The 10,755-nt window shown below is 40.4% G+C and overlaps 1 protein-coding gene across 1 annotated transcript in view; it reads right to left on the bottom strand.

Moving 5' to 3' along the window:
• Nucleotides 1-304: 304 nt before the first annotated feature.
• SPATA7 (spermatogenesis associated 7) overlaps nucleotides 305-10,755 on the bottom strand; it is a 35,851-nt gene continuing 25,400 nt past the window's right edge. Inside the window, 7 exon segments of the mRNA XM_027552667.1 lie at nucleotides 305-811; nucleotides 814-1,003; nucleotides 1,245-1,302; nucleotides 2,303-2,380; nucleotides 4,479-4,532; nucleotides 6,566-6,681; nucleotides 8,351-8,417. Of these exon segments, the coding sequence (XP_027408468.1) occupies nucleotides 444-811; nucleotides 814-1,003; nucleotides 1,245-1,302; nucleotides 2,303-2,380; nucleotides 4,479-4,532; nucleotides 6,566-6,681; nucleotides 8,351-8,417 (931 nt within the window). The 3' untranslated portion in view covers nucleotides 305-443.

Raw genomic sequence — 10,755 nt, 5'->3', positions numbered from 1 at the left:
CCCTGAGCCTTAGAGAGGCAGGCAGCCATGCTGTGAGTGGTCTGTGGAGAGGGCCACGCGGCAGGGAATGGGAACAGCCTCCAGTGGGCACGGTCAGCAGAAAACGGAAGCCTTCAAACCGAAAGCTTCAAGGAAAGACGCCCTGCCAACCACCTGGGAGAGTCTGGAAGCAGAAGCTACCCCCATGGCCCCAGCCGAGCCCTGGCTGGTAGGTGTGTGAGACCAAAGGCAGAGAGGACCCGCCTAAGGTGTGCCTGGACTCTTGATCCACAGAAACTGTGCGATAAATAATACATGTGTGTTGTTTTAAGCTGCTAAATTCATAGTAATTTATTATACAACATAGACAAATACAGAACTCTTAACATATAAAAGTAAAAAAAAAAGAATATTGAATGATTGGCCATTTGGGATATTTATTGGTGAAGATCAGACATCCAAGATCAGTCCTCAATGCTCATTTCCATGATTCTCAGCGTTGGTCCTTCCACCTCCTGACTGTCTTTGACTCTGCACAGCTGAACAGCAGGCACGAGCGCCGTGCTGAGGCAACACAGCTCCGTGGAGGCCTCCGCCCTCTCCGTGTCACTGTCGCCCTCAATGACGCTCACGGAGGTCTCCTGGTCTAGCAAACTGTCTGACACGCTTCCATTTTTCTCATCCCAAACTGAAGTTTCAAGATTTGTTTCCTCATTCACCTGTTGAATGATAACCTCTTCTGAATACTTTGATTTATGGATGGGGAGGAAAAATTCATTTGAAGAGACTATCTCATTCTCTTCCTTTGGTATAGTCAATAACATATTCAAAGCTTTTGGTATTCCTGACGTTCCTGTTGAATGATTAAATCTTGTTCACTTTTATTTTCATTTTGTTCTAAATTCTCAGCCTTTTCAACATCACATAAATGCAATGTATCCACGCTGTCTAGCTTTCCTGAGTTTTCCTTGGACATGCAGCCTAAGTCCACCTTTAAGACATGTAGCAGCTGGCGCATTTTTTCCTGGAATTAAAAAAATACAAGAGTAATTATATTAATTAGGCGACTCAAGGCTGCTGCAGCGCTGCTCACCTCCGTGGGGTTAATACTGCTTCCTCCTCATTCTGCCTGTATCTCCCCTCTCCCCACATACACAGAAAGGGCAAGAGAAAAAAAGTGTCTGCTTTTAATGCATTCTTTGAGAGAAAGGTAAACTTGCAAATTCTTTCTACATTAGGACTTTTGTTCTAAAGTTAAGACAAACCTCCTCCAAATGATGTTTATTTTGTTTTATATGTCTCTCAAACAGTCGTTCCAGAAACCTACAAATGATAAATAAAAATGTTAATGGTCTCAAAATCAGAAAACCAACTAAATACAGAGAGTCATGCCATAACTAAAGTACTGAAGGCTGGAAAGTCTGTTTTAGATGACCCTTTTTCTTTCCAAAGATACACGCTATAATCCTGTCTGTTCTATCAGGCTCTCCAGTGTGGAAGCTAGTATGACTTCTACTATGTTTAAGTTAACAGATGCCAATGTCTCTTCTGAGAGACTGCACGCTGCTTACATTTCTGTGAAATAAACTGTTTGACATGAGGTTGTAACGCCCCCCCCACTAAAGAGCTCTGTATCCTTTTTCTCTCACAAACACCAAAAGCCTTCCCTCCTCCCTTTCTCTGTCACATACACTCATCCTCCAAAAGCAAACTCTAAAGAAAATTCTCTTATAAAGCGTTACTTTACAATGTTTCCTAAATTATACTTGAAAAGATATTCCACTCAGGGCAAACTGACATAGTAAGTTAAAGTTACCACTTACTGTGGACTTCCATGGTGGCTCAGATGGTAAAGCGTCTGTCTACAATGCGGGAGACCCGGGTTCGGTCCGTTTGTGCTGGACACGTGATAATCATTATATCTCTAATCACGACCAACAGATGTGTACTCAGCCGCCTCAGTCGTGTCCGACTCTCTGTGACCCCGTGGACTGTAGCCCACCAGGCTCCTCTGTCCATGGGATTCTCCAGGCCAGAAGACTGGAGTGGGTTGCCATGCCCTCCTCCAGGGGATCTTTTCAACTCAGGGATCAGACCCAGGTCTCCTGCAGTGCAGGTGGATTCTTTACCATCTGAGCCACCAGGGATCCCCTGGAAGAGTATGAATTAAATGTTCTTTATAATTTATATCAATTATAAGAATACGGTCCCCTAAGAAAGCAATATAATTTTCATTTCCTAATATGTGAAAATAAATAAAATTAACACCAAAGAGTTTTTAATGTACAGTTCAATGATCACAATACAATTAAAAAAATCTAACCTGTTTGAAAATAAACCTAGTTTCAAAATTTCATCTGTTACATCTTCAATGAAACTCAGATACAACAGTTCTTCTTCACTGTGAAGGCAAAGTGATATACAGCATAAAAGTTACTGCTTATTAAAAAAAATTACTGCTTATTTATGCTGAAAATTAGAGGATGCGTAACTACCTATACTGAAATATCTGTACTATTACAAACGCACTTCCATCTCACATTATCAAGAGGAACATTATAAAACAAATATATGTTTACTTTCTCAAATTATGCAAGGATATTTACTAAAGATGAGAAAGTATTCCCTGATAGAGTAATATTTCATAGATGTCTGCAACGCTGATCAGGCAATAAAAAAGCAGCAGGGATTAAGTAAAACAAAGCAACCAGGCAAAGGGGCAAGAGGGCGACTTAGGGGTGACCCTGTGGGGGCTGGCCATGTTCCTGACAAGCATTTTAAATGTCCTCAGGCTCCTGGCCAGGTCGGGCCACAGAGGCGTGAGTCCCTCTGTGAGGCAGAAGGGAAAGAGGAAGGTCATCCAGAGAAGCAGGAACCTCAACGACAAAATCCTCTCCTGCTCCGAGGAGAGCATCTGGTTTCAAGGTGGAGAAATTTATTGAGCAGAAAAAAATATTTTTTTTTCTTGACAAATCTGTAGATAAGGAAAAATATTTGAGTAGAAAAAATCTGTGTACATACATATAGTGGTAATTTTTAATTACTTGGGTACATTTCTCTGTTATACTCTTATGAGTTATATATTTTAGTAGCTATTACACAAAAAGTAGGGTACTATTACAAGTTTGATCTTAATTAGCTAAAAATCAGTGAATTGACAGAAAATGTAAATAGCAAGTAGCCCACCAGGATCCTCTGTCCATGGGATTCTCCAGGCAGGAATCCTGGAGTGGGTTGCCATTTCCTTTTCTAGGGGATCTTCCCGTCCCAGGGATGGAACCCACGTCCCTGCATTGGCAGCTGGGTTCTTTACCGCTGAGCCCCCAGGGATGCCTAAAATCACTTCAGTTACGGAATAAGTCAACGTTAAGGGGAAGAGTTAACTAGCACACCAAGCAGAAGAGTACTGCATAAAAATTATGCTTTGAAACCAATTCACAGGCAGCAAATTTTGAGAACAAATGAAACGCTATAAAAATAGATTGCTTTCCCTGAAAAAAATGCAGTCCCAACTAAAACAACTTTCAAGCTCAGAAGTATATTATCTGTAAAAAAAAAAAAACTGGTGAGGTTAAAAAAAGCCCAAGAACGGTATCCTGAGCTACCAAAAGGCTGCACTTCTCTAAATCTCATCTTATTATTACTTATAAAAATTATGGGTACTGATTATAAAAAATTAGCAAGTATTATTAATCTAGGGGCCAATTTTCATTAGACATAAAAATGAAGTGATTAATAATTATTTCAGATATTTCAGGATAATATTATCAATAATATTAACAAGAATCATTAATAATTCTCTCAAATTTGCTGCTAAGTCGCTTCAGTCATGTCTGACTCTGTGCGACCCCATAGACGGCAGCCCACCAGGCTCCCCCATCCCTGGGATTCTCCAGGCAAGAATACTGGAGTGGGTTGCCATTTCCTTCTCCAATGCATGAAAGTGAAAAATGAAAGTGAAGTCACTCAGTCGTGTCCAACCAACCCTTCGTGACCCCATGGACTGCAGCCTACCAGGCTCCTCCGTCCATGGGATTTTCCAGGCAAGAGTACTGGAGTGGGGTGCCATCACCTTCTCCGTCTCTAAAATTTAGTGTGTACTATATGCAATGGCACCCCACTCCAGTACTCTTGCCTGGAAAATCCCATGGACGCAGGAGCCTGGTAGGCTGCAGTCCATGGGGTCGCTAGGAGTTGGACATGACAGAGCGACTTCACTTTCACTTTTCACTTTCATGCACTGGAGAAGGAAATGGCAAGCCACTCCAGTGTTCTTGCCTGGAGAATCCCAGGGACGGGGAGCCTGGTGGGCTGCCGTTTATAGGGTCGCACAGAGTCGGACACGACTGAAGTGACTTAGCATAGCATAGCGTACGACCAAACCCCAAAGCTGGTTGTAAAGAAAAATTCATGTTCAATCTTGACTTATTTAATAAAAATTTGTGAGCCTTAATTCTTCATTTCCACTAAGCAAAATGAGGCAGTCAAAGAGCTCTTACTCAGAATATATTTTTCTCCCTGAAGGAGGCTGCAGTGAATATTGACATACTGCCCTGGAAAAAGAAAATTAGAATATCTGAACAAAGCAATGATTGGCATACAGTAATACATTAGTAATAAACAGGTTTCAGAATTTCAAAGCACTTGTCACATTCATTATCTAATCTTTAGGATAACCCTGTCAAGTATATTGGGAAGATATTACTGTTCTAAACAAATCACCAAAGGGCAGAAAGGCTAAGTAACCTGCTAAGGTCATGTGTTAGTAAGTAGCAAAGACAGATTTTTTAAACTAGTCTTCTAATTACAAATTCGTAATCCTTTTAAAAATTGTACTACGAAACTTATCATGTAAAAAGGATAATCAATTTGAATAAGGGTAAAATATAAATGATGTTGGAAACATTTGGAAACATATTTTCCTATGGAAAAAAACTGTAAGCTGGCCATTATGATAAATTCCGTGTGTTATTCAGTTATATCATCATTAGTTAATTCCAAGCTTTCTATTCACAGGTATATTCAATTATAATATTTTACTTCTTTTAAAGAAAGCTAAGAGCCAAAGAATTGATGCTTTTGAACTGTGGTGTTGGAGAAGACTCTTGAGAGTCCCTTGGACTGCAAGATCCAACCAGTCTATCCTAAAGGAGATCAGTCCTGGGTGTTCATTGGAAGGACTGATGCTAAAGCTGAAACTTCAATACTTCAGCCACCTGATGCAAAGAACTGACTCACTGGGAAAGACCCTGATGCTGGGAAAGACTGAGGCGGGAGGAGAAGGGGACGACAGAGGATGAAATGGCTGGATGGCATCACTGACTCAATGGATGTGAGTCTGAGTAAATTCCAGGAGTTGGTAATGGATAGGGAGGCCTGGTATGCTGCAGTCCATGGGGTTGCAAAGAGTCGAACACGACTGAGTGACTAAACTGACTGACTAGGAAAGATGACTATCGCTTTCTTGAAGTCATTCTTTATATTCACTGCAGACTGGGCTCAACTGATGAGAGCTAAAGCATCAGCAATTTCTAGACAGAGCAGTTAGCAATAACCCCTTTCCTCTCCCCCCAAATCCCCACAAAGCCTTGACAGGTGAGCTCTCCCCAAGGAAAGGCCTAAGGAAAGACCCGGGCCCGAGGGATTGCATGTGCTTGCTTCCAGTTTGCTGTAGGATGTCTTTGATTCTTTTTTTCTTAAACCATTTACTTTTTATTTATTATCTTCCTAGTTTCTGGCTTGTCTCTAGTTGCCTAGAGTGAGGGCTACCCCAGCTGCAGTGTGCAGGCCTCTCGCAGCGGTGGCCTCTCCTGCTGCGGAGTGTGGGTCTGGGCCTGCGGGCCTCAGGAGCTGTGGCTCCCGGCTCCAGAGCACAGGCTCAATGGTTGTTCCACTCGGGCCTAGCTGCTCCCTGGCAGTGGGGTCCTCCCGGACCAGGGGTGGAACCCGTGTCTCCTGCACTGGCAGGCACGTTCTTTACCAATGCTCCACGAGGGAAGGAGACCTCCTCTAGGAGGTCATTCTTGATCTGTGAGTCCTTTTTTCCCTTCTACCACCTTCATCTCATATCCAAACTCTGACACTGGAAATGCATTTGACAGTTAAAGCTATCAGAGGCATTTTTTAGGCTCTATACGACCAACCACCTATCATTTTTATTTACAGGCAGTGTTTCGTAATTGTTAAACACGATGAATCATTTGAAAAAACAGTGCCTCCTCTACAAAGCATATGATGAGTGTTCAGATCACACATGACAAGTCCTCGAGTGGTAAGGTCCTCCAGCCCTATCTACGCCATGTGAACTGGCGAGCACCAGCGCTGCAGGATCTGTCTTGGGGAAAATTCTTTCCTGGATGAATAGTGACGGGAAAGAGTTCAAGCCAGGGTCCCCTCTCCCTTTAGTGAGGAATTAGCAGAATGAATCCATCTACACTTTTCTAGTGACTACCTACTTTGTAATATTTCCTTAGTAAACTGAATTGCATAATACCAAACTAGACTGGAGTGCATGTAGATGAACCAGGACTCACGCTGCCCTACGTCTGCTGCACGGGAAAGTGGTTAGATGCAGACAGGTGGGTACCTTGCCGAGGAGCACTGGAGGGCACTGTCTCTAACCTTGCCCCACGGTAACTCACGCCCTGGTGAAGGTGAAGGGGTTGTTCTTCCTTTGGTACCATATGACACACAACCAGATGCCTGGAGACACAACGAGAAGAATAAGTCTTTATTTTGCTTCAAACATATACGATGAAAGAAGAGCTAAAGCAAAACATCAAATTTCCAAAAATATTTGATGAAAGAGAGTAGAGATATCCAGCAGAAAAAAGTGACTGATGCCTTTAGGACAAAGGATATTTTAGAATTCATTTTTCATACAATCAAGACTTTTTTCTTAAATTTATTTAAAGATAAATCAATTTCTTATACTTTAATGAGGAATATTTTAAATGGTATTAAGTACCATACATATATATAAAGAGAAAATGAAATGCAAGTTTTAAGTTAACTTGAGAGTAAATATCCTGTTATTCAGAAACTCAAAACAGCCATCTGTTTCCAATGTTACCGAACGTGTAAAAGCGGTGGCAGCTCTGGCACTCTGAACAACACTAACAAACTTCTACTTTTACAGAACCCTGACTGGGGACCACGTACTGTGCCGAGCATATAATGATCAGATTTAACCTTGATAATGCTAATTTATGTGTAGTGCTTGACAGTGTTAAAAGTGCTTTTGAATGTTGGTCTGTCTACTGCAGCTGATACTCAAGTAGATGCTGGTGGTACTGACTATAGAGGAAGGGACATGCCATTTTCTTACAGGGTTACAGATACACCTTCGGAGTACAAGGTCATAAAAATGGCCTTCTGCTTAGTCTACTTAGTCACCTGTGGAGGTAGCCCTCTTCCTGCATCTCAAGCTAGCACAGCCGTCACTCACTGAGCCCAGGTCAGACTAGGTGTTTTACCTCCAACACCTGTTCCTTCCAATGATCCTGAGCATTAAAAGCACAATTTTCTAGATGTGGTAACTCAGCTCTCAGAGGAACTCATCTGTCCTTGGGCCTTAAGTGGCAGAACCCGATGTCACACAGCTATTAATGGCCGAGATGCAAACCCACAATCCTCTACCCACTTTCAGAAGGAAGGAGAAAAGCTGAGTGTGCTTATATTTTATTCTTCTATCCCTGAGTCTGTTTGTGATTTTAATAGACAAAGCATTTTCACAAACAACTTGAAAATTAGGATATTGTTGAAAATTTCAACAATAACTTGAAAATTGTATGATTAGCAAGTGCATGATTAATAAAAAGTTTATCTCAAAGTCAGACTTAAAGCTGTAACAGTTTAAAAGAAATGATTGCTAAATATTCAAAATACAAACACTAAAAAAGATTTTTACGATCTAGTAAAAAGAGCAAGCACAGGAGAATAATATCCATCTATTTTTATATATATCAGTGGCAACTCTTAAAAAAAAAAAAAGAAAATAGGCATAGAAACTAAACTTCTGTATAATTTTTTCTGGCTCCTTTAGTGATTTGAGTCTCCATCTTTGAAAAGAATTTAAGGTATTAAAAAAAAAGAATTTAAGATATTTTATTCATCCATCCATCCATTCAGCCAGGCAACCATCTAGAAAACACATTAACAACAAATGACTTAGCAGATTGGGCAGGATCCATCTGGCCACTCATGGAGAGCTATAACCATTTGTAAATAGGCAATACTTCTGTATACTGGTTATATCACATGCAAAAAATGTCACCAAGAGATTATTCTTCACAGTTCAAAGAGCTACACATATTCAATTAAGGCAGCTATAATCCTAACGTGTAACACAAAGAGGTCTCATTTTTATTACCTGCGTTACGTTCATTTCTGAATCTGTGGCGTTCTTGATCTCAACTGTCTCAAAATCAGATTTAAAGCTGTAATATTTTAAAAGAAATTATTGTTAAACCTTCAAGACACAAACACTGTGAAAACAAGCTTTACTATCTAGGGGAAAAAAAAAACTTGAGAGATTTCTAATGATACAACTGGGAAATAGATATGGTTTGGATCACATATGCTTCTTGTTCCTTTTTCAAATAGCAGCTAGATTTCAGTTGGATAGAATGGGGCTAGGGAAATGGGAACTATTATGTTGAAAGAGCTGTCAAAAACATAATCAGAAAAGTATGTTATTGGGTTGGCCAAGAAGTTCGTTCAGGTTTTTCTGTAAGACAGTATGGAAAACTTGAATGAACCTTTTGGCCAACCCAATATATTAGCTACCCAATATAGTAGGTTGGTACAAAAGTAATTTCAGTTTTTGCATTGTTGAGATTTGCCATTTGATACTGGAATGCATTCTTAAATAAATGTGGCTATGTTACACATCCTTTTAGTGTGCACACCTTGCTTTATGTTTTTTTGCCTATGACTTTTACTTGCTATTTATTTTATACGTACTCTATGGAAATGATGTTGGACAAAAAAGCAAATTTGAGTGATTTTCTTATTCGAGTTCAAAATGGGTTGTAAAGCAGTGGAGATAGCTCACAACATCAACAACGCACTTGGCCCAGGAACTGCTAACGGCTGTAAAGTGCAGTGGTGGCTCAGGAAGTTCTGCAAAGGAGACCGAGCCTTGAGGATGAGGAGCGTAGTGGCGGCCATCGGAAGTTAACAATGACCAACTGGGAGCCATCATCGAATATGACCCTCTTACAACTACTTGAGAAGTTGCCGAAGAACTCAATGTTGACCATTCTATGGCTGTTCAGCATTTGAAGCAAATTAGAAAGATGAAAAAGCTTGATAAGTGGGTGCCTCATGAACTGACTGCAAATCAAAAACATCATTTTGACACGTCGTCTTCTCTTATTCTACACAACAGCAGCGAGCCATTTCTCAATCGGACTGTGACGTACGATGAAAAGTCGATTTTATATAACAACCAGCGATGACCAGCTCAGTGGTTGGACAGAGAAGAAGCTCCAAAGCATTTCCCAAAGCCAAATTTGCACCAAAAAAACATCATGGTCACCGTTTGGTGGTCTGCTGCCGGTCTGATCCACTACAGCTTTCTGAGTCCCGGCAAAAACATTTCATCCAAGAAGTATGCTCAGCAAATCAACGAGCTGCACGAAGACCGCAGCGCCTGCAGTCCACGACAGCGCCCAACTGCACGCTGCGTAGCCCACGCTTCAACAGTTGAACAGATCAGGCCACAAAGTTCTGCCTCGGTTGCCATGTTCACCTAACCTCTCGCCAACTACCACTTCTTTAAGCAACCCGACGACTTTTCGCAAGGAAAAATCTTCCACAGCCAGCCCGAGGCAGAAAATGTGTTCCAAGAGGTCACTGAATCCTGAGGCATGGATTTTTAGGCTATAGGAATAAACAAACTAATTTTCATTGGCAAAAACGTGTTGACTGTAATGGTTTCTATTTTGATGAATAAAGATGTGTGTGAGCCGAGTTATAATGATTTAAAATTCAAGGTGTGAAACCTCAATTACTTTGGCAGCAACCTAACATTTGCTTTCATCATCTCCTCTTCACTTGAAGATCCTACCATTAGGTTTAATTTCTTAATTCTTTAAATGTATACAGACTGATGTTGTTATACTTCTTATATTTAACCAGAGAAAAAGATACTAGTCACAAACTGTTTTTTACTTTTAAAAATAATTAAAACCTAGTACCAAATAAGTATTCATTTATATAACACTAGGAAAAACAATTACAAATCTGCTGACACTCAATACTTAACAAGATTTGCTTCTTTCTTTAATCATTTGGCAACCTTTAATGAATATTGTGTGCCAGGTACTACTGTATATGAAAATATTACTGAGGCAAATTATATTTAATTTCCAGAAATTATCCCAATTGTCTACATTACACCTGAGGACTTGTTGCTGAGTACCGGCAGGCAAGGGAGCACAGGGGTAGTTAGACAACTGCTTTTTCTCCCTGCACACAGTCCACTGTTTTGCCATTTCTAACATAAATCAATGAACATATTTATACAAATGCTGTTTGATAACGTATTTTAAGGATTTTCTGGAAGTATATTTAAAACCACACAAAAGTTCTAGTACCACGTCTGAAACAATAAATTAAAATATATAACATTCATGTTTATAAAGAGCTTGACAAGTTTAATAGCTATTTCTCTTTTTTAACAATTACTCTGATAGTTCTAATAATGATTCATGCAGAAGGAGAAGTTACGTTAGTCTCACTGCAATCAAAGGACACCAGCAGACGTGGAGC

Source organism: Bos indicus x Bos taurus, chromosome 10 (assembly GCF_003369695.1).
Source record: "Bos indicus x Bos taurus breed Angus x Brahman F1 hybrid chromosome 10, Bos_hybrid_MaternalHap_v2.0, whole genome shotgun sequence".
Classification (NCBI taxonomy): Eukaryota; Metazoa; Chordata; class Mammalia; order Artiodactyla; family Bovidae; genus Bos; species Bos indicus x Bos taurus.
Note: the sequence above shows the minus strand (reverse complement) of the source record. Positions and strands in the feature narration are given on the sequence as shown.